The following is a 24,918-nucleotide window of genomic DNA, read 5'->3' as shown; positions in this document are numbered from 1 at the left end:
GCCAGAGTGTCAGTGCTGCCTGTGTGGATGTGAAGAGATGTCAAGCCCAGACGAGTCCTGCTTAGTAGTGACCTACTAAGATCAAGAGCTAGTGCAAGGATTTTGGCTAAAATTTTTCTATTGTGCCATGAAAAATCAGTTCATGTGGGAAGGGTGTGTGTGTGTGTGTGTACCCAAACATGCATGGCCATCCGGGTAGAGACCTCCACCAAGCCCGAACAGTGGGGCATAAAAAGGAAGGGGATGGCTGCAGTTAAAGGCTCCTCAAGCTACTCCTATTTACAGGAGGGTTTGGCTTGCAGCTAGTATCTGAGAATTGATCTGCTGTTCCCAAGCTCATGTTGTAGTTCATTGTTTTACTCTCCCAGTATAGTTCTGTTTGCTTTAATACCATGGCTGCTATTGTGGAAGTACTGTTCACCAGAAGAATGAGTGACAATTTAATTTACGATTAAATTGGTTTACTTGAGCTGTTTGGGTGGTAAATATTAGGTAAGCGGAATTTATTCCCTATGTGGAGCACCTACTGCAGTATGTTTCCTTATTTCATCACAACTCAAGCACACTCTTGTTGGAGCACCTCAGAACATCCCCCATTTTCTTTCTATGTGTAAATTCTCCTTTAGAGCAAGGTCTCTCTCCTCATTTCACCTTCTGGTCTCTGTTGCCTTCTACAATGGCTGATGAAACACTCAAGTAGAGGTAAAAGAACAGAGACAAGCCCTGTATTCAAAACAGAACTCACTATCTGACCCAGACACATGGAGTTCCTACTTGCCTGTTCCATGGAAACAGCCAAGTTCTGGAACCACTTCTGATGATTTCAGCAATCCACATTTGCAAGTATATGCAGAAATCTTCCTTGAAAGACTGGAAATAAAATTGTGTCCAGTATTAAATCTGTCGTATGTATACTCCAGATTGCAACCCTCACAGACTAGGACTTCATCAGCACCTGTATAATCCCTTTTTATTTCTCCAGAGTAAGTGTAAATCACAACTGTAAATGCTGAAAATGCATTGCTGAGAGAGACACAAGGAGTCTAAAATGATAGAGAAACATTGAACATAGCAGTGTTCTGCTACTGGTGATACTGCTTCTGGTGATATTTATTTTGTAATTCAATACAGCCTGCTACTGAGAAACCTTGTGTTGCTGTCTTTTGAACAGGCCTTCTGAATGCATTTCAAACTAGGACAGAAATGAGAAAATTGAGTGCCCCCAGAAACATCATCTTGAGAGTATCTCCCAGAAAGAGCATATTTTTGTTTCCCATTTAGAAGTGTGTTCTACCCCACTGTATTTTGTTGCTGCTCTAGTTACTTGCACTGTGTTTTGCAGAGCCATGCCTCAATATTTTTGAATGTTAAAGAAAGGCAGCTTGGCCTATTTTTAAGGATCGTTTCTCTTTAAATATTCTTTTCTTATAAGCCATTGTTTTAGAGCAAGGAGATTTCTAAATGTGCATTCGTTTAGGGAATATCTAAAGTTGCGTGAGAGATTGCCATAGCTCACACTCTCTTGTAAATCACCATTGAACAGTAGTAACCCAAAGAATGAACTGAAAACATGTCTGGTTTCAATTGTAAGGCAACAGACTTGCCAAAGGCTGTGATTGATTCGGAGACCACCCTTTGGTAGAGCAATGCTCTACTGGCCAGATTACCTTAGAAATCTCTGGGGTTGTGTTGTGCTCGTCATGTTATGAGTTGGCAACCAGAATGGGTGCTCCAGCTACTGGCTGCCAGCCAAAAGATCTGAGCTGTGTCCTTGACAGCATTCATTTCCAGGAGAGCCACTCTGTGTAGGGGAGAACTCACTACCTTGACACTGGCTTTCTCTTGATGCGAAAGCAATCCTTTCGGGCAGTTCCCAAGTGAGAAAGAGCGGCTGTACGTTATTTACAGACTCCTTTGTGGACTTTTAGCCAATTAGTATCAGTTAAAGGCTGGTATCATGATGTTATCTATTGGCTGGTTACAGGCAGCATTTTATTTCAGAAAATTACGTTTGTGTTTAAAAAAATTTTTTTATAGTTTGCTTTTCCTCTCTGGCAGTGTACTGCTCAGGTAAAATTATCTTTAGGACAGCAAACACCTTTGTACTCTGTAAGTCCTATTCTAAAATAATGAAATGATTCATGTATTTTCGGCTTTCAATACCAACTGCCTCTGGTAATAGAGAAACCCTCCTGTATCTCTTCTTTGGATAGGTAGTCCAACTAACCGTCCCTACATAATAAAAGATAGCAGAGCACACGTGATATTTCCAAAAATTACATCTATATTGGAATCTCCTTGCTACATCACAGCCTGTATATTAGCTCCACATAAATAAAATCTGAATTAATAGGAAATGCCAAAGAGCTATGGAGGCTGTGATTTTAGAAGAGTGCAGAAACTGATCAGAATCTGCATGCTTCACATAGCCACATTTTTTACAGTTAGAAAGGATTGATTTCCTAAGCCACACTCTGTCACAGTTAAAAGAAACTAAACCAAAGTGTGCATGACTGATTAGTTTATATCAGAGCTAGGACTGGAGCGCTCTGAAAGAAGAAAAACTGAAGCCCTCAAAGTAAACCTTCCAGTGTTGCACAGGACTGGGTTATATGGTCTCACCCTCTGTTATGCTCAAAGGAGAGCAAAAAAGCAGGGTGTGGGGAACTAATGCCAGATTCTTAAAAGCATGTGGGTCCTTAAATCTATTATAGTGTATGGAAATTAGGTACTTAATCTGACTGATAATGTAAATATACTTTCCTAATCCAGTAAACTACAAAGGTCTGGTTTCTCCCACTTAAATTTAGTTCCAAATTAGGCATATAGGTACCCTCAGCTCCATCTTCTGTCAGTGAAAAGGGCAGGTTAGGGAACCATTTATCCCACCTGAGACCTGGATTGCCCTGTGGTACCCATTTCTCTGGTGACTAGAGAGGAACCTAAAACCTCCGGTGCAATGAAACTGGCTACCACGCTGACGTAAGAGTAATTGTCTAGGGGATTTCTAAAGTAATGTTTCTTCCATAAGGGGATCTGTGCAATATCCAGTTCAGGTGCTCTGCTTGTTCAAAATGACATAGTGCCATTTGGACTGATGGAGATTTGTATCGGCTGAGGATCTGTCTCTGACTAGATTCATGCTCTCAAAAACTGTTCTTTGAAAATCACTACACATTTCCTCACTGCCACGTTCTGCATAGCTCACTGCCATGCAGGAATGAACTGTTTGATTTTAGACCTAGACACACTCGCACAATCAGAATCTCAGGGTCTCTTTCCTTTCTGAAAAGACAGTATGGAGACTGATTTATTTTGCATGGTATCAGCTGCACACAGAAAAAGTTTCTTGTGGACTCAAGTGAGGGTGAGCGATACCCTTTATGGATTGCAACAGATACAGATCAGAAGAAATTAAAGTAAACCTGAAAAGTCAAAATGAGACCACAGAAAACTTTAAGGAGGACAAGGAATCCTGTACCCGGGTCTGCTCTTAGTGACATTTTGTCACTAAGTTTTTAACACATTTCAATTGTATTCAGCCTGCTATTGGAGCAGCTAATCCACATTCCAGGTCATAGCCTCACTAATTGTGTTTCTGAAGTTTCAAAGAGGACACAGTGAATCTTCTACAAGGAACCTCCTCCACTGTAAACTTCTTTGTATTACCAGTCCTTATCTAATTTTTAGAGAACGTCAGCAACTCTTGCTGACCCTTTGTAGATTCTCTGCACCCTAGCTTTGCTCCTCTCCAGAGGATTTCTGTAATGTCATCCATAAACAGGTAGATTCGATTCACTTACAAACCACTGAATGCCATTGAAAGAAATGGTGACATTTTCCAGTGCACTAATATTTCACACTGCACCAAGAACCTTCCAAGTTGTTACAACACAGCAGAATAACATTCATGAAAGTTTGTCCAAAATCTATGTAAAGTCTCTTAAAAACAAACAAAAATCCTGGGCTATTAGTCCCAAATAACTGTGGGTTAATTAAATATAACAGAAAAGTTTACTGTGGGTTTTCAACTGTATGGTCATATTTTTAATTTTAGCTTTACAAAACTTGTGCAAACCTGTCCACTCCATTTACAGGGATTTTTTTTCTTTATAATTAAACATTGTGGCTTCTCAGCAACTCATATTATTTGTTACAACTTCAACTCCACCAGATTCCTTTGTTTAGAGGCTTCCTGTACAATTCTATCTGACCTTTAGCTAAAGACCAACCTCTTCAGGCTATATATTTTTTTCTAGTTGCTTTGGCAGCTTCTTAAGATATGTTTCACTATAAATTAATGAGCTACACATGGCTGATGGGACTGTTAGAAATTTACAACAGGAAGAACTCACCGACGCGAAATCATGTAGGGGACAGTTTCTACCACCATTACTCATGTGGAATAGTACTCTTCTCTGTTAGGCATCCTGCTGATTGAACATGATGAGGGTGAAGGTTTCTGGCTCATAATGTATATAAGAAAATGCCACCAGATGGCTTTAATTTGAGCCAGATTGTGAACCCCCTACTCAAAGTGGGGAACAGTTACTCTACTGGGACTGCTCAAGTAACTGTTTGCAATGTGGCTTTCTGAAAGTAAACCAGGGGACGAGTCACTGCTGGATTCAGTGACCCATTTAGCAGACACCTGCTTCAAGATTATGATAACTACTGGTTTAAAGTGATTTTTCCTCCAGAGGAATGCTAGCTTTAACAAGGCTTTTGCAACTAACCTAAACCATTCAGTGCCTGTGCCTAACCTGTGGCACACCCCAAAGGCCTGCATCCTCCAGGTAGCTGTTATGGGATCTGCCCGGAGCGGCCATCTCTCTGGGGCTCATCCCAAGTAAACCATGTTTTTATGGAAGGGGATGGTACGTTCTCAAACTTCGCCATGACATGGATAAGACTGAGGCTGGAGTAGGCATGTGGACCCTCAAGCTGGGAAGTGCTCCTAGGTCTACCAGTTTGGAGGTAAGTTCTGTTCATGTAAGACAAGGGCAGTCTACTAATGCATACGACAAAGCTTGATGTATCCCAGAGCAGCCTGACATAATATCTGAGAGCCCACCTTCACGTGCGCCTGTCTGTGCAAATAAAGTTGAAACTGTTCTTGCACTGAGATCACCATTAATACAAATTACTTGACAGTGGGAATGAAAGGCTATTCAAGCACCTCTCACTGAAGCTACAGCACAGATTTAGAATTCTCTTTCCAGGGGACAAATAGGATGGCAGTTAAACAGCCAAATCCCCACAGCAAATGGATGCCTGCTCCTCCCATGGTGATTTCATTCCCAGGTTTAAATGTCAAAATTAGATTACAATTTTATACATGAAAAGGAAAAATGGGTTTAAAAATACCTCATTTAAGAAGGAAAAAAACATTTCCTGGTTAAAGGAATACAGGAGAATATCCTTTTGTGGTGAAGCCTATAAATACTTAATGTCCCACAATCACCACACACTAAATGTTCTGTGAAGCACTCAAGTCCAAGCCAAAATTATGGCACAGTGCACCTTAGAAAGTAATAAATATTATTTTTCTAGAGATCTTCTGAAGCCACAAGTGCAACCCATGTGTAAACATTTGCAAGGGAGATTTAAACTCAGGATTTTGAGTTGGCCAAGAAACAACTGCAAGAAGTTTAGAGAGGCTTTATGCACCATCTGTACTTCTCCAAACCTGGGGAGCAAGTGGGCTGTACAGTGGGGAACTGCAAAAATCCTTGAGTACTGGCCGATAAAAGGGATGCAAGTTGCTGTGTGCTTCCAGACTTGGCCTGGGACTTACTCAAAGCCTGTCCGTACCATTTTTCTTTGGGATGTGGAGTTTTATCTGGTGAGCCTTACACACTTATAAAACTTTATGTAAGTATACAGTACCATCACTGGAGAAGTGGAGGAGTAAAGGAGGGGAAGCTAGACTTAAGGCTAAAATAATATTTACATAGCACTTTCATATCCTTAATCATGAGATACAATGCCAGTAAAAAACATTTAACTATCACTGGGCTTTGAATAATATAAAAAATTAAAATGACTGACAATTTATATTCAGCCACAGAGAAAACTCTGAACCCAGTAAATGATCTAAATAGTAATTCTCATTTCAACCTAAATGATTCTATGAACTTCTGTCTACCAAGAAATGCCAGAACTTTATGGATGCTAGCAAGAGGATGAATGCATAAACTGTTGTTCACATTATTACTAGGGATGGTTTAGTACATGGTTTAGTCGGACTTGGCAGTGTTAGGTTTATGGTTGGACTCGATGATCTTAAAGGTCTTTTCCAACCTAAATGATTCTATGATTCTAAATGTTATGGTTCTTTTTTATGTTGAACAAAGAAGTTCAACAACATTCTGAAATTCCCTACAGACATTACTTATTTGTCGGTATGTTTTCTCTCACATGAAGAAGCCAGGCATTGTCATTAAAATATAGTGGGAAAGTAGAGGGGAAATAAGAAAAATATTTTTGTCAAACAGCCTCTGGTTTTCCAAAGGAACATAAAATGTAATTTGTTTAGTGTGTAACAAAAACAAACAGTGGATTTAGATTCCTTCTTTCTGTGTCTGTCTTGTTTCTCCTTTGCATATAGTTTTACAGAAATCTGTTATTTAATTTTATATTGTACATGCAAAGAGACTTTCAGCATAACCCATTTTAATTGGCCTTATCAAATGAAATCATGGTCATGCAAGTTTAAGAGATTCTGTTCAGCAAACATCTGCAAATGCTATTCAGAGCCACAGTATAAAATTTCCTCTGAGTTTCTTCTACAGCTTTTATGTTTAAATTTTTTATCCAGACTTTGGTTTTTGAAAAAAAAAAATCAAAATAACCTGTATAAACAATTAAATTCTACAGAACTGTAGAATTTTGTTTTATAAACCAGGTATAAGGAGTATGAACATCTGTAAGTTAATAGTCTTGTATTGCTTCAGAAAGGGGAGAGTAAGGGGACAGCACAAAAGATTTACAACCTTGTAGTTTCCCATGAAAATGTTGCAGAGTGCAGGTACATGGTTCAGTATATTCCTCATGTACATACAGCACAGAGTTATCATAATTCTTTCTATGGAGATAAAGAGCTGGATTAAGATATCATATTCCATCCTGGTGCCCTCTGGCAGTGTAATTAGACAATAAGATAGTTTGATACTCTCTGATACCACCAGGGTGTGAAACAGGTTATAGATTCAGGACCTGGTCCTTGGTCAATATATAAGGTGTACAATCATTCCAGATAAAAAGTTCATTTAAATATAAGCATCAGTATACATAGATATCTTACTGACTTATATGCATCAAACATATCCGTCCCTGAAAGCAGTCTTGGGAAGGACTGGCAAGGATGTAATTCAGCTACAAAACAGTAGAGATATTAAGGCTACAGAATGGAAACAAGGAAGTAAGGATTATTTTAAGTTCTTAAAGATTCTGATCTCAATTGGAAACCTGTTATGAATGCAAATCAATTATTTCATAAATGCTCTATTACTCAGTATTGTTAGCAACCCTACTATATGCATCCCAGATCCACTCCATGTGTGCCAATGCTCATGACGGCATGGTATAATCATAAGCAATAATACATGGGAAATATTTTAATAGTAAATTGTTCACCTCCACCAACATTTTTCTAAAAGAAGTAAAAATATTGATAGTGACAGAAACTTCTTTCTCAGGAGAGACCTAGATGACTTGCTGCCCAGTGCATGTTTTATGAAGTGATCGTGTATTTATCAATTCAAAAACAGAAACACAAGCTCCATCTATGCTGGTCTTTAACCCCAGTTAAGGGAGAGCAAACAGGATTCATTTTAATGATGCTGTAACCATCCAAAACGTTTGGTTTTGTTAAGAACTATTGCCAAAAAAGGAAGCCTAGTTTTGACTTTTCCCTAGAATAAAACCTGGGTTATTTAGAAATGACTCTCAAACAGCACAAGCTAATCTAAAATAGTAAGTGATCTGCTACTTCTACCATTTTAGAAACAGTTCAATGAAAATCAGTTTTGCTCTGTTTTCAGTTAGAAGTTAGAATGGAAATCGTGGTATCAATTCTCTCACTTGCCACCTAAGATTCTGGGGAAGTATTCTGGCAAGACTTCCACTTGCACTACTTGTAATACATAAACTTTTTATATAATACAGACATTGTACACTAAACCCCACCATTTCATATATGCTTACCATCTTGCGTGTTTTGACTAAGGATCTGAGAGCGGAGCTCCTCCAGGCTAATTCCCAGGCATTTACAAATTTCCTCTGTGCTGTAAGGCTCAGGATGTAATACCTCCTCGACAATGGTCAGCATTTCCTCTAGGCTAACTCCTAGCTTGGTTTGTACATCATGGAGTCTCAACATTGTTTTCCAGTCCAATCCTTTTGACTTTGAGAGAAGCTAAAATGCAAAAAAATAAAAGAGAAAATATTGTGCCTTCCTGCTTAAAACTACTTAATTGTCCATAAACACCTTTAAGACCCATTTGCTCTTTTCACTTCTTAATTGGGAACCATCGGAAGCTACCTTCTATCAGTACATAGCAGATAATCATTATATTTATTTATAAAAGGTCTGTGAATGATAGATATTCTTCCCACGAATCAGATATTGTCTGTAAAAGCCCTACTGGCATTATTTGTGTGATATCAAATCAGTGATTTATCCTTTTCCATGGATGTTGTTACTTCAAGCACTTAACTTTTACAATCACATTCAGACAATTGCTTATACAAACGCTACAATATTGTAACACTAAAAGTCCCCAAGAAGTCTGTTTCTGTACTATTAGAATTTGCCTTAACATTTAAAACTCAGTTTGACCTTTCCAATATGCTCCTGGAGTTTTCTGATGAACATTTGAGGTTGTCATTAAAACCCCTTCTCATAATAGCCGTAAAAATATGAAAGTGGGCATAAGATTTGCGTGGGAGAATTAACAGTAACTTTTCTCAATCTCTAGAGCTTAAAGTACATTTTAAGTACATTCTTTTAACATCCAATTTAAAGGAAGTTTTGAGCCTTACAGGAAGGTTACGATGTGTTAGTGTCTAGTGTCGTGGTTTAACCCCAGCTGGCAATGAAGCACCACATACCACACCACACTATACCAGGTACTAGGAAGAAAATTAACTCTGTCCTAGCTGAAACTAGGACAGTATGTCAGAATCTGCTCCATTCCTACATGATTGCTATGATGCTAATTAGTTATAGACGTTATCTGTTTTTCCTACTCCAGACAATGTCATGCTTTGTGTATCTTTGTGATGTTTTGGCAATTGACAGTCGTTACTTCAACACGCCAGAAACCTAGAAGGAAATATGTCAAAGAGGTTTTTCTCTGGAAGGTTGCTACATGTGTTGATGCTCTCATGTGCCTAATGAAAATGGTTGAGTAAAGCAGCTTTCCTCATAAGGTAGAATACTTTTAATGTTATGAATTATAGAAGAATATTAAGTGGTCATTGTGGGATCCTACTGACATACCACCTTTAATTTCAACAGATTACTACAGAGTAATACACACATTAGCAGGTATATACCAACATTGTTTTACTGTATTCATAAGTACCTGACATACCACCATTTAAGTTGAGATTAAAGCTTCCAAGTATGCCAGATCAGGCTATATGTTTGCAGAGAGTTTAAACCAGTGCAGCAAGACCAGGGAATGAAATACTTTTCCTATTTTCCTATTCAAATCAACATTAAAACATCTCATCAACAGGGCCAAGATTTCACCCAGTGTGTTTTGTTATTCTTTTCAATCAATACTGGTTTTGAGTGTGATCGGTTTGAAATCATTTACGTCTCAATTCAGCAAAGCCATTTAACTTCCTGGGTAAAAAAAATCATGGGATTTACATATGCGTCTGAAAAGTATTTGCTTTGCTTTGTGCGAAGTTACAGCACGAAATTTAAGCAGATCTGCTGCCCAACTATCTGCTACAGATTCTCGCCCTCCTGCTCTCTTCCAACAGTGCTTTTGCAAGGGCTCTTCCAGTTTTATTACAGTATATAAAAATTAACTACTTTTGGTGCCATCTAGTGACTTACTAAGATTTATGTGAGGCTCAGTAGAGCAGAACAAACGAAATCCAATCAAAATCCTAATCATATGACTCTGTCGCCATCTAAAACACAGTTTTGTATGTGCAGTGGTAGAGAAAGAAGCAGCACTAGTGGCTAATGCAGAAATCAGGGTGAGAAAATTTTCTTGTAGAAGACTGATTAAGTCACTTCTGGCCTGCTTTTCAAAGGCTCTGACTACCTAGAACTCCCCAGCCTTTATGTAATTGTATTTTAGCTTACTTATCAATAAGCTAGAATAACAATTATTGCTTCATTTGTTTTACTTAAATACTCAGTATCTCTTAGGTTAGTGCCTGTTTGTGACATGTTCTTAAATCTGCTTCAAGGTGCTAAATGAATGGAAATTTTCTTCCTCATGCTTTAATCCTAATGTTCAGCATCCCCTAGACTTTATTACCAGAAGTTAAACAGAACTAAGAATTTACAAAAAATAATATTCTATAAGGCAACAAAAATTTTTCTATTTCCATTTTTAATAAAAAATCCCCTGTAGAAATATGTCATGTGTATTGTCACATCTGTTCCCATTTCTATACTTTAAGGGAGATGCTGTATTTTAGATGAGCTAACTACGCTGGGGTTTTACAGGTCAAATGTTCCAACTGGAAACTGACCCCATCAGGCCAGCAAAGAGCGGGCCTTTGCTGGAAAGGTCTATACTGCTTATAGCAAAGTGTCAATTCTAACAGCACTGGGAAAAATGTTATAGGCAAACAGAAATGGTTTTTGAAAACAGTCTAGCTGCAGCAGCTCAAATTGTAATGGACACGGAACAGAAATGGGAAAAAATCCCATCTATTTAATGTACAAAAGTAATCCCAATACTGATCCCACAGTTGGATATTTTCTTGATGATCTCTGACTAGATGGATTAAAGATGTGGACATCATGCAGCTGGCTCTTAACTGCCAGGATATAGCATCTGTAGGCTTTATTGTCCTTTATTGTTCAACACAGGCACACTGTAGAACTGTAAGTAACTGAGAGGAAAACATACTTAGTAAATGATGGGACAAATTTAACTAAAAGAAAGTCTGACTAGGAGTAAGTATAGGAATACTGAGCCCTTATATAGCAACATCACTTTCTTACACTTTACATTTCTATAATGTCATCTGAGCATCTTTCCACATTTAACAAACATTAGTTGATTAACTATATGGCATTCCAGTTGCAGACGTTCTTGGCACTACTCTATAGCTGACAGTGAAGCAAACCACACACAGTGAAGCAGAGGAAAGCACAGCATTCGCTAATGCTCATATTCATCCTGCAGCACCTACTATGTGAGTTTTCTGAAGTATAAAGTAGAAGTTAATTTCCTTTGGAATTGCGAGTGTTCTGCAGAACATAAGTGTCTTTAAACATATAATAGAGTACAGGAAAGCACTCAGAGGCTACAACAAGAATAGAGGAAGGAAAAAAAAAAACCAACAAGCAAAAGAATGACTGTCCAGAAGGGAAGGGAAAGGAACAGAACGTGAGAAAGATAATTTTGTGAGGATGATAAGAGCTCACTTGCTGTAGGACAGACTGACATCAAAATGTCCTACACTAATGCCAGCAGGGATATGTTGTGTTGGCATCTTTACTTACATGGAGCTTTCTGCAAACAGTATGAAATTCTAGAATGACCTAAAGCAGAAAGGGAAAAAAAAGCCTATCCTAACACATTTAGCAATGCGAATTTCTTTTAAAGCATTATTGTGAGGCCCAGCATGTTATTTCATAGTTCCATTAGCTTAATGGTGCTTAAAAGACTTCCCTGCTTCCACTTACATACCTGCCCTCCTTCACCCCGCTGTGACCTGTTCCTAAAGACAAGTCTTTTCCTGGCTCAACGTATTTTTATAGTGTGTGCAACTTTCCATCTGGGTAGCATATGTTTAAAAATAGACAGGTGTATGTTGTTAGTCTCCTTAAAATCAAGCATCTGCTAAAGGTACCTTTTTAGAGATTGCATCATAGCTAACAGGAATGCAAAAAAAATCATCTTTCCTTACCACCTTTTCAGTTTACTGCACAGGACCAATAATTTAAAGCAATTTAGAAAACTCTGATTCAATTCACAAAATCTGGTATATGAAACAATACTTCAAAAGGTCTTACGACTTAATACACTCGTAGTTTGCCTTTTAAAATAGATCATCTGTGAAGGCTCTCTGTTCCTTATGCAAAAAAAAAATTCCAAAAGAAGCTCTTCCTAAAATACATACCTAGTCAATTAACTATCCTAAATTAGAGGTTTATCAGTTATACCAGAACCAACACACAAACAGGTCCTTATCTTGATTTTCTTAATGGCATAAGAATCTTTTTATTAACTTCAGCAACAACAGCTTTAATTATGGTCAATGGTGCTATTATTTTTACCATATCTTATATATACCTAAAATGCAGCTATGTTCTTTATACTTGAGTTTAAAGCCCATTTAAAAAGTCATCTGAAGTTTAGCTTCCCTCCTTGAAAAATACCTTAACACTCTATTTTATGTTACATTTTGTCAGTATCTGATCACCTCTTCAAGTTTGGGGTCTTTTTTAATAGCATTAACTATGGTAATTTTTCATAGAATTATGATGCCAACAGATGCTCAAAGTACTTTTGAGTATTGCTCAGGTTTTGGCAAAATGTTTTGTGGCATGGAGTTCCATGCTGCAGTTTAAAAAACTTTCATCTGGACTTTGTGACCCAAATTCTGTTCTTTCACACAGCACACTATGTTGGGTATAACTGCAGTGAAATCATTATGCTTATTCCTCACTTAATCTAATCAAAGAAAAATCCACTGTATTCCTATAACAAACTCAAATCAAACCCTACATCTACATATTCCTAAACGTATGGTCTACAAAATTCAGAATTAAAGTGGAACTTAGATTTTTCACGTTCAAGTTCCATACATCTTAGAGATAACTGCAAGCTGTAAACTGGCAGCACAACCTAAATGTTGCATCTTGATTCAAGCCTGTTTTTAAACTTTACACTGACATACATGCTGCTATTCAGCATTTTCAATATTACTTCCAGGCCTCCAGCTAGTAGCTTTGATGTCCTCTAAATCCTAGAAAATACCCATCTATTGCCATATATACATACAAACATGTGACCACACTGGTTGCTTTCCATTATTTGTCATTATTCAGCTTTAATTAGAAACAGTCTATCTTATTAACTGAGAATATTTTTTGCTGAAAAATAGACTTATTTCCTCCACTGAAATATAATACAAAATAAATTGAATAGAACTAAATCACATAATCTTCTATATAAGGGCACAGTCCTTGCACTTCCATTAAACTCGGCAGGAGTTCTGTTTCTGCAGAGATGGAGGTGTCTGGTTCTGGAAAGTAAAATGCTACTTAAAGTAGCACCTAGCCAGGTGTTAAAGACATGATTGGTCAGAAGTGGAAAAAAGAACATACTTAGATGAAGGTTTCATTAGAGTTTGACATAAGCCATACGTTACCTTTGTAGCCAGACGACACTCCATTACCCTAATATTGTAATGAGAAGTTGCTGCTTTATTCATTTCAACACAACTGTTAGCAATAACAAATGCAGCTCCACTTGGAAGTCTAACATCAGTTGCCCTCAGAGGACTGAACTCTATCAACTTGGCCTATTGAAAGAAAAATGAATGGTTAGTTTTAATTTACTACTAGCTAACAGTGCACTTAGTTCTATAAATCAAATGGAAATTTGCATGTTTTTTCTCTTGAAAATCCAGGGACAGTTAAGCAAAGAAAACTGACATGAAACAGCGAGAAAAGAGGTTTAACCTCATTGGCCAAGTTACACATACATTTCAAACTTTTCCCTTGTAGCTGGATTTTAAAATATTTCCATTAAGTCTTTGGGTTTTCTTCAGCATTTCACAGAACCCCACCCAACCTATTTTTCTTGCCTGTTTAAGACAACAGTTTTTCTTTGATCTACAGAAAAGTACCAGGCCTGGCTGAAGCTAATATACATGCCACTAGGGGCTTCACATTCCCTTCCCCTTCCCCAATGTCCATCTCCCCCTTAGTTTTCTCATTTTCCACTAAATCAAGATTAGTTCACTGAGGTACAGAATAGTACCAAAATTTTAGGACTGACTGGAGACAGTGATCACGTTACATGCAGACAATCAAACAGAGAAATGAAGTAAAACTATATATAAAAATGTAGTTATTGTCTCCTTCCAACATAGGAAACTGCCTTGCCTCACAGATGCCTTACACAGGCTGTGCAAGATGTTCCCAACATTTTGTGACCTTTTCATGGAATAAGCTAGGCATCCATTAATTAAATAATTCAGGATGTAATGTAATCAAGAGATTAAATTCACATCTGGCTTTTCATTGGGATAAGTTGTAAATCATGTGCCCTGCTTTGGCTTCTTAGAATAGACTGTAACTCTGCAAGCAGGGACGTCTTACTGGTTTTGGCATTGTTCACCCCCAGAGAGTTCCTTGAGCAGCTAGAGTGCTAAATAAACAATGACAAATCTGCTTGTACATTATGTACAGCATGTGTGTTACGCCCTGCCATTGAGATTCTGGACCACGTCACAAAATTACTATCAAGACAGACAAGCTTGCTTACATTTAAATATACCCTTTAAGAACTGCTACATTAGATCAGAATGTACCACTAAGCTGGTCCAGTGTCCTGTTTCTGACAGTAGCCATAAATGGATATTTAGGGGGAATACAAAAATAGGACATATACCAAGCAATCTTTTTTTTGGATATATTTTTCCAGCTTTGCGTAAGCAAAGATTACAGTGGTCATACTTACACTGGAAGAAACATCAGACTATTATGTTTAATAGCTACAAATAAGCTAATACTCTACCAGTAATCCAAGAAAGTCTTTTTTTGAACCCTTTTTAAACTTTTGCTTTCCACAATGTACGGTATTTCTCAATTTAACAATGAATGTTTTGGAAAAAAACCCCAAACTTCCTTGTTTGTTTTTAACAAGCTGCTTGCTAATGTCATTGTGTTTCTATTAGTTCTTTGGTTAAGAAAAACACTGAATTCTCAATTTACCTTCTTTTATCCATTCAGGGGTTTTACAGAGCTTCAAACTACCATCCTCAAAGATACTTGTTTTCCAAGCTGGAAGCTTTAAATTTTTCAGTCAATGCTCATATAAAAAATAGATTTGATCAACATCAGTCCCCTTTACTGTACTTTTCTTCTTCAAGTATATATTTTTTTGAGACAGGAGGCCAGAAATGCATTCAGCTGCAAGTACACTGAAGCAACGATATTTTCTGGTTTGTTCACAATTTCTTTTCTAATCTTTTCTAACATTTTCCTTGCCTTTTTGATCACCACTTTTATATACCAGAAAAGCCTCCACTTACACGATCATCTGTGTGTATGCCAGGAAAATATGCTGCTTCCTTTAGCATTCATGTAGCTGTGTGTTTACTAGTAACACTATAAAGTGTGAAGGAAAGGTGTAGAGTAGGTACAGGTGATGTCAAATTGAAAATACATGTGTCTCACGATGGAATTAAACATTCGGTGTAATTCTAGGAAATAGCTTCTTTTCTGTATAAGCTCATCCAAGATATGGCATTAAGAAACAAAAGCTGTAGAGGTACAGTATCACAGTTATAAAGAAAGTAAAGGTTGTCATGAAACACTACATTAATTTCAATAAAAGTATTTTGACAGGTTTTAAGTTTGAACAGTCACAGTCCTGTGCACCTTCTGGGACAGTGGATGAACTCCGCTGTAAATTCCACTGCAAGCACTCATGCATAACTTTGCAGGTCCTGTTTATCATTGCTAGTCCACCTTCTGTCACCATGTTTAAGACAGCTAAACGCCTTCTACATCAGAATCCAGCCACAGAATTGTCTGGAATTAGCAAAACTGGGAAAAAAAAAAAAATCTCCATTGTCTTTGTAACTAGACCTGGCAAAACTTCCTAGAACTGTTTGGTTATAAGAAGTTTCAAGAAAGCATTTTTGTAATAATTATCCCATTTGCACTGAATACAAGGCATACCGACCATTCAGATTTCATTATATGGGAAACATTCTAAGTTCAGTGATTAATTAGCCAAATAGCGTGGAACCTGGTGCTCTTCTAAAGTACATCTTTCCGTCTTTTCTTTACTCCTTCTCTCCATTTCTCATTTTCATCATCTTACTCCTTCAAACTTGTCATACTTGATTGCACACAAGTTTATACATATAATTCCTGTTTCATTTACATACCAATGGTGCTTATACTGCTTACTAAGGTACTCCACTTTCTTGTCTTTCTGCTAGATATGTAGGAGGATATTTTTGTTTACATAAATTAGTATTACATTGTTAGTTTAGATTACAAAAATCCACATACAGTTCCTTCTTCTGCCAGAAAAGAGATCGACTGATCCATTCCTCCACCTTCTGTGCCAATATAACGTTCGCTCTTTGTGCAAATTTCTGCAAGTTCCATCTGAAAAAAACATTAACATGTGAACCTTCCACCAAGGTTAAAGATGATACTTTTATACTGCTTACATATGAACTAGTGAGAAAAAAAAAGGAGATAATGATAGAGCTCTGAAACCAGTCTCTCACACACCAAGTAGTGTAAGCTGGTATTAACCGGGATGCCATGTAGCCCCTTTTTCCGTTTGTTCTGAAGCAAAAAAGAATCAACTATTCAGCCTCCACTGGACCCACCATAGCCAGATGCTTTTCAGAGTGTCCTTGTTTAGATGCTTAACTCTTGCAGCTGTCCTCCTCCCACCTTCCTCATTCACTTCACAGCCTTCCATCCCAATAGCCAATATTTTGTTGATTTATTAGTTGAATATGTGCATCTTGGTAGCTTACAGAAAAATGGCAAGTTGTTACTTCATACTATTTTAATGCACTGAGTCCATGATCAGAAATTATGCATTGAACCTAACTCAGAAAACCTTTCTCACTGTAAATACTCTAATCAGTGGTACCTGTCATTTCTCCTTGAGATACTGTACTCTGCTTACATCATTGTTTATCTGAACTAATTTGTAACTAAATGTGATTTGCATTCTTTTGTGACATTTTAGGCATATCTTTGTGCATTCTGATACCTGTGGATACTATGGGAGGGTGGAATATCACTATCATAACTGTCAAAACTAATAACTTACAGTAAAGCTTTCAGCCACCACGCCAAGTCAAAACAAAACACAAGAGAAGCCTTGGAGAACAGTCAAAGAACATAAACTAGTCAAAAAGAAGGTCAAAAGGAAAGCATCCATATCTACCTACTATGACCCCTACCAGTTTGTTTTTCTAAGCACAAGGTAACCACAGGGATGATGGGAATAGAACTTTAGGAAAGCTGCAGTCCGTTTTTCAGTCTGGTGACAAAGTCAGATTCAGATTCCACACTAAGGATGTAGCATGGCCGGATTGAAACAAACTAACCAGCAAGGCAAGGACATTAGCCAGCACACAGCTGTAAAAGGCAGCAGATAGAGGCAGTAAATCACCATGCTAAGAGAGAGGTATGCGCACAGTGCCTGCCTGCTCGCTTGCTCCATTTCTGTAATGGCACCACAGACAAAGTTGTAAAATTGGTGCTTAGATCAATGTAACCAGGATGAACTGTTTGCAAATGCACTAAGAACCAATTTACTCAGCTCACAATGCAGTTATGGCCAGTAAGTCTTAGGCTGATAAGCAGAAGTTATCAAAAGAACATTAACAAAGTTACTGTAAAACTATGCAGACTGCATCTCTTTGAATCAAAACATGGTAAATGACCACTCACAAGAAAAAGACCACTAATGAGAGAACACAGAAAGTACAATCAGCAAACATACTCCTTTTCTGCAGGGCCTTTCCTTTGTGTATTTTAAAGATGAGCTGAAATAGAGATAATGCTTCTTTTATTTTTCTTGAGAAAGTATAGGAACATCACACATTTTGGTGTTCCATCTTTTTAACAAAAGACGTCTCCCAGTGCCTGACTTTTCCTGAAGATCAGGTTCACCAAAATTTGGTTTTCCTCCTTTGTCCCAAGTCCACTCCAAGTGGTCCCATTTCCAGTTTGAACTTTAGACCTCTTCATCCCATCAATGAAAGTTTAACATCCAGTCACCATGTGTCCCTGCTCCACTACAAGTTGGAAATAATTCCGAATGAAATGCTAATGAATGTAATGATGCTTTTTTTTTCCTCATTTAATGCTAAAATACTTAGCAACAGCTCCGCAGAAAAGACAGAACAAACCTCCACACACAGCAGTCTCTAGATGCTCACTCCTTTCTACATGTGAAGGCATGCCTATTAAGAAACATCTGTTGCTGGGATGTGGAAATGCCGGCATGTTTCAGCCAGTTCTGCTGAACCTGCCTTTCGCCCCTCTGAGAAGAGAGCAATACCACATCCCTGGTTTTTGTAGTCACTGGCAGGAGACATCAGACTGGAGTTCATGAATATTACTCACTGGCAGCAACAGAAACTTCTCTACACTGGCTAAGAAGACCATGCGAGCATACTGATCATGCATACTTAAATACATGCAAACATACATGCAAACCTGGCCTGAAGTACAGCTCCTAAGGTACTCACAATGTATATTCCACTCTTGGGCACAGCTGCCTGACGTATTACTTCATCTGTAATTGCCAGATAAAGCTTTGCGAAGTTAGAAATTAAGCATTTCACCCTTCACTTAGTCTGGCTGCATGTCATCTCCATATACACATCAGCTACCGCTTGATTGCTTAAATCGTTTAGACTTTATGAGCCTGGGCTTATTAAATAAATATCAGTAGAAGTCTTGCAGAGGAGGAATGTTAACAATTAGGACAGTGCCACTCCCCTGTCCCTTTACATGGTCTGGTGAATTGTGCCTGGTTAAGCATTGGGCCTTGCTTCGTCCCAGCTCACCAGCTGTCCAGCTGCGTATGCTGGACTAACAGCAATGTTCGAGCTTGAGCAACTTTTGTTTTGAAACTTAGCAAGGATTGGCAGGACCACCAAGTAGTAACTGGCAAGGGTTGAGAAGAACCCTCTCCACAAGACAGCCCAAGGCATCCCTGAAACATTATTTGGTTTCTAATTTAAACAGGCCCTTGCTGACACAGGCTGGCCTTCTAATACTAGGATGAGAAGCATGTGAATGGAGAGGAAATTGTCATCTGTATAGAAAGCAGTTTCTACTTACTATTGAGACAAATGGGCAAATGTTTGCCTTTTTGCTAAAATGAGTGAAAGGGCAAAGTTCAGAGGAACTGAATTATAGCATTGCAAACTAATGTGAAGACTAAACTGGAGAGCCTTCTGTACATATTTGATACTTGGAAAAGGACGGTCATATGACTGAAACAGTGAACTGAATGTTTGGAGGTCTGGGCTCAATTTCTAGCTCCACATTAAGCTTCTTGTGATTCAGGGAAAGTCCCTTTAATTCATCATGGCTCCATTTCCTCAGTAAAATGAGGAGTATCTTCTCCCTCTTTGTAATTAGTAATTGCTACTTAGGATTGTTAGATGATAATGCTATAAATATGTGTGACTTCATTACTAGAAACTGAAAAAAACACATTTTGCTACACAAGTTCTCTGACTTCAGGCTTCCACAGAAAATATCTCTAAGGAAAAAATTTGCTAGAACCATGTAATAAAAGGAAATAACTTTTGCCTAAATTTGCTAGAACCATGTAATAAAAGGAAATAACTTTTGCCTATCTCAGAGCAATGCCTTGTTTCCACTAAACTTGCAATACTCAGAAGCTCTTTATGGCAGGGACTGTTTGAATCATCGGTTATTTATATCTCTGTAGTGTATGTCTCACCTGTAAAAATACAGAGCTTCTCAGATCCCAGATTTCACTGCACAATTTGGCAACATCTCAAATGTATGTCTGAACAATAGCTAGGCGTGCATCACCTTCTTCCTCCTGGCTGCACTGCAGTTCCCGCAGAGAAGTAACTCAGAGCATTCTCACAGCCACATTTAGGGGGATCACACCCCAGGCTACACCACAGCATCACCTGCCAGGCAGGTAGGTCAGCTGGGGCCAGCCACTCCTTGGTAGGGCTCAAAGTACAACTGTTATGCATATAAAATAAACAATGTTGCCCCTATTGAGTTCTGCAGGAGTCCTAAACAGGCTTTCTTGTAGAGCTAGGTGACAGCAGACATTTTTTCTTCATGAAGCACCATGAGAAATATGCAGAAAGAATAAACCCCATTTGCACATAGGCTACAGTTCCATCCCATGTTTTCTGATCCATACGAGGTCACTTCGAGCCAACCACAAAACATAACGAGTTCTATGCACCCAAGACTTATTAGCATGTTTTTTCCATCCCTACAGCAGTATTTCAAAAACTCTAATAAATCATAATTTAAGTCTTCATAAAATTTTACATACTTCACTTTAAAAGCATTCCTATAAGGCTGCTATCTTCAATTGAGAGACAGCACAGATATTTACATGATTTGTTCAGAGTCATGTGAATCAGTCACAAAGCTGAAATGAGAATTCAAAAACCTCCCTATTTCCAGTATTGTGGCCTATTTCTCTAAAGAATATGGTCTCAGGGAAACACTTGCAGGGTGGGTTTAAAATCTTTTTTAAGATGATGGTAATGAAAAGTGGAACAAAAAGATACTAAAATCAAAGTAAAAATGGGTCTGAACAGTAGCATTATGACTCTAGAAAAAAAAGACTTAAAGACGAATAAAAAATTTCCTTATCCCAGCTGTTCTGTGATCCATATATGCTACTGCCCTCTGAATTTCTGTATTACTGTTCCAGGAAGTTGTTCCAACAGGACTGGCTAGACCAGGACATCATTGGTGAATAATAACTATCATGTGCACAGTAAGTCCTAAGCTGTCATCTACAGTATTAAACAAGCAAAGTGATATATTTGATTTATTTAGTAATCAAAAAAGTAAAGCTCAAACATCAGGAGTTGTTTCCTTTGATCTCGCCCCCCCGCAAAAAAAACCCCCAAACCCTAGCCAATAAGGGAAGTGCATATAATGTCCATGAGTAAGTAAGGGGTTGTCAGCTAGCTAAAAATCATTAAAAGACTTGGGTTGGAATAAAAATATAGAATATATTAACATAAAAGCAGCCTTTGTCGGTCAAACCAATGCCACTTCTAGTTCGGTATCTTGCACCTGAAAGCGGGCTGTTAGTATGTACCAAAGGCCAAGTATAGAATGTATTTTCCCAGAACGTTATTTTTTGATAAAGAGCTTCCTGAGATGAATGTGAATTCTGTGCACTTAGTTACCAACAATGGATTTCTTATATATGAACTTGTCCAGACTCCCTTTCAACTCATTTAAAATTTAACACGTAGAACATCCAGTAACAAGGACTTCCACAACTTGTGAGATGAAGAACCACCTCCTTTTGTTGATTATTAACATGCACGTGATTAGTTTCATTTAATACCTTCTGGCTCTTATAATGTGAGGGGCAATGAACAACTGATTCCTATCCACTCTATCAATTACATTCATCATTTTATGGACCTCTATCACTTCCTCCTTCAAGTGCTTTTTTCCAAAGAGTCCTAGCTTATTTTTATGGAGGTCATTCTGGACCTTTGATCATCCACGTGGCTTTTCCCTGAATCTTTTTTACTTCAGCTATCTTGGTCTGTAAGAAAGGAGAGAGGCAGACTTACAGCTTTTCTTAGACTGCCTTAGAGAAAATGTCACTGTATCTTTTGCTATTTTTATGTGGCAAATGAGCCACATAAAATGTGTGTTAATTAGTGTTGACACAGACATATGGTAATGCAACCTCAACCAGTTCAACACTACTATTCCACCTCTTTCACTGAGGTTACTGTCCTGATGCCATAGTCAACAGGAGAGATTATGTGACTACGTCAGCCACTCCTGTGCAAAGTCCCTTTGTTTGAACCTGCTTTGCAGTGGCATGGCTGAAGCAAACTCTCCCCTTCTTCTGACTGTAGTGAGGTCTGTAAAAATCAGTGATAGTAAGCAGGGAAGCTGGGATGAAAACAAGTATCTGAAGTTAGTCTAGCAATACCCTGAGCTATTTTGTACAATTGGTCTGTTCAGCCTCTGAACATGGGAGAGGAATGAGCATAACATGACAGTAGTAGTAGCTGGTAGGTGAGTTAAATCTTAAAGTCTCCCTGGTGATCTGTGAAGAAACACTATTGCAGAATATTGCAGCTTTTGAATGCCAGGCCCAATATGATACATAAAAATGCAAACAGTACTTTTATAGCTGTTGGCACGTACACATGCCAGGTTGGCTGTGCTTCCATGGGAGATGTTTAGTACCCATGAGTTACATGATATATGAAGATTTTTTTGTTGTTTACCCAACAAAAAAAAAAGATACAACACATTAAATGAGAATATCCGTAATTAAAACAATACAAAGCAACACCATTAGCAGTAGAATCTCAGTGCATACAATTCACTCACTTGCCTAATAAGCAATTAAGCATTAAGAAATTTATGTGAAGTAATAATCTATTTAAGGAAGCTGCTGTCTCTCAAGGATTTCAAAACCGAACTCTTAGGTTTTAGACAACTTTAGTTGGAACATTTGGAAAAAACTAAAAGTAACAATGTACAAAATGTATTTTTTTCAGGCTGTTCCTTTTCAGAAGCTTAATTCTAAAGTCTGCTCAGAACGTATCTTATTGCAGGAGGCAGCTCTTACCATTTTGTCTACCAGGCAACTGGCCCCCATGTGCAGACCTAGGCTAGCCTTTGATCTAAGAGCTCTACTAACTACCTCTGCTTTTTGTTTGAAACAATTTAAGGTTCTCCCTGATAAGGAGCAAGTCAATCTTGGGTTACAAAGAAAGAAATTACTACCACTTAAATCTGTTTTATCTTTGAGCCACAAGATTTCCTATCCAGCATGCAGAAAGTCTAATCTGGGAAATCATATTAGTGGAGATATAATTTAGTCTGACAAAGAAGGGTTGTGATTTTTTATTATTAGTTGCCTTATGTCTAGTTACTCTAGATGGAGAGATTTCTTATAATAAGAACTCATCAATAGCTCTGCATCATGTTACCTTGTTCGGGATTTTTAATGGAAAAAGTGGGTTTTCAGTAAAATGATACTTTTCACTAGTATGTCTTTGTCTCTGCTTGTTTATGTTTCAATATGAAACACCTAAAATTCAGGTTTTGATTTTCAACTGAGTATTTTTGGTCTTTCAAAAATGTTAAGGAACTGATAAAAGAATATTTTTCTGACTGTTTCCAGGCACAATCCAACATTGTATTAGATTTGGCCATATATACCCTGATACTTCAGCAGCATGATAAATTATGAACCACGCAATACAGCTCATTTGATTCTCTGTTGCCCCATCATTTATTTTAGTTTCTCTCAGTTTGATGTTATTGATAATTAACATGAAGGCCTAAGTATACAAAGGTATTCAGGAATCTGAGGAATAATGAAAGTGAACAGATGATCACTGACTTATAAAAAAACTAAAAATAGAAACCTAAAGAATTATCTGGGTGAGAACAGATAAGGGAGTTCCACCTTTAATAGTCCCCTTGCTCACAAGAGGCCAAGGGCCAACTGCTCTGATTTTCACTCATGCAATGGGTCTGGACAGTATGTAAACTGTGACAGAATTTGTCCTTATATAACTGTCACTGTCAATATGTTCCATACCAGTGATCAATCCCTTTCAATCTCACATAGACCTTTAAAGAAGTAAACCTCTGTAAGATTAAACTCCTTAAAAGAATAAGACAATTAGTGAGTAGGAGACAGGGAAATATTTGTTAGTAAAACAGAATCAGCATTGCTTAGTATTTTTTTGGAACTGCTCACCCTACATTACCCAGAAACTTGATATATACAAATCCAGAATGACAGCAGTAAAAATAAAGCAACCTTCTCTATAAAATGATAGTATTAAATTACATCTGCCTCAGTGGTTTTATGTAAGTTCATTTTGGTCAAAGTTAAACGTCCTAGATTTTCTATATATAACAATGCAGGAGTAGTGATAGCTAATCTTTAAAATAAAAAACCAATTTTCTTCCTGTTTTAAATTTTATTGTTCGTGAAGGGATGCCCCATGAAGAAAATACATTTGTTAATATGAGTTATTTTTAGACTGTCATTTTCAGTGCTCCAAAAGTCTCTTCAGCATGCAAATTTAAGTAACTGGAGTATTTAAATATCTATTGAGCCAAAAGTCCTGTGCATACATTTAGTCTCTCTACAGCAATACAGTAATGGTTCCCCAATGCACATTCATTAACATTTTGGCCAGTTTAATCTGAAAAGTCAGACACAGTCTGCTGCTTCCCTTTACAAAAAATAATGTTGGTCATTTTATGGGAAATTTAGTGTAGATTTTCTACGAAATTCTACAGGGTTTAGTTCACGGCACACAGGACTGAAAATGGAGAATAAACATTTATCGATAAAGATGAGTATTTTACAGTAAGAAGAAAATATTCTTCAACACTTAAGGCATATTTAAAGTCTAGTTAGATGGGGATTTCTTTTTTCAATCTCTGCATGGTTTATACATATGTATATCTGTACAAAAAAACTTCTGAAATATAAGGCACTATGTTTCATTTATTAAGGTATAAAATGATGCCCAAATTTTGAGGTTATTTTTACCATCAGGAATGTCCTTATTTTTAATATCTGTTCTTGACTAGGAATAGATTGCTGAAAGTTACCATCTGCTTCCAGTTTGCATACAAAATCCCAATTAGCTAAACTTCATGTATGTTTTGCAAGGTAATTATGCTTACTTTTTTCCAAAATGAGAAAATATTTGTCAGATAGTATCTGGATGTCCTCATAA

At 37.6% G+C, this 24,918-nt stretch overlaps 1 protein-coding gene and 1 pseudogene across 3 annotated transcripts in view; one reads left to right on the top strand and one right to left on the bottom strand.

Moving 5' to 3' along the window:
- The window catches only part of GALK2 (galactokinase 2), a 50,286-nt gene that overhangs the window by 8,231 nt on the left and 17,137 nt on the right, over positions 1 to 24,918 (bottom strand). For all 3 annotated transcript variants that reach the window (XM_030013752.2, XM_030013754.2, XM_030013753.2), the window contains exons 6-8: positions 16,463 to 16,561; positions 13,582 to 13,734; positions 8,209 to 8,419 (exon numbers count right to left, since the gene is read on the bottom strand). In XM_030013752.2, the coding sequence (XP_029869612.1) occupies positions 8,209 to 8,419; positions 13,582 to 13,734; positions 16,463 to 16,561 (463 nt within the window). The remainder of the gene's footprint in view (positions 1 to 8,208; positions 8,420 to 13,581; positions 13,735 to 16,462; positions 16,562 to 24,918) is intronic.
- Positions 1 to 24,918, top strand: part of LOC115341293 — a 178,313-nt pseudogene that overhangs the window by 140,873 nt on the left and 12,522 nt on the right.

This window comes from Aquila chrysaetos, chromosome 5 (assembly GCF_900496995.4).
Source record: "Aquila chrysaetos chrysaetos chromosome 5, bAquChr1.4, whole genome shotgun sequence".
Lineage (NCBI taxonomy): Eukaryota > Metazoa > Chordata > Aves > Accipitriformes > Accipitridae > Aquila > Aquila chrysaetos.
This window is presented reverse-complemented; position numbering and strand designations above follow the sequence as displayed.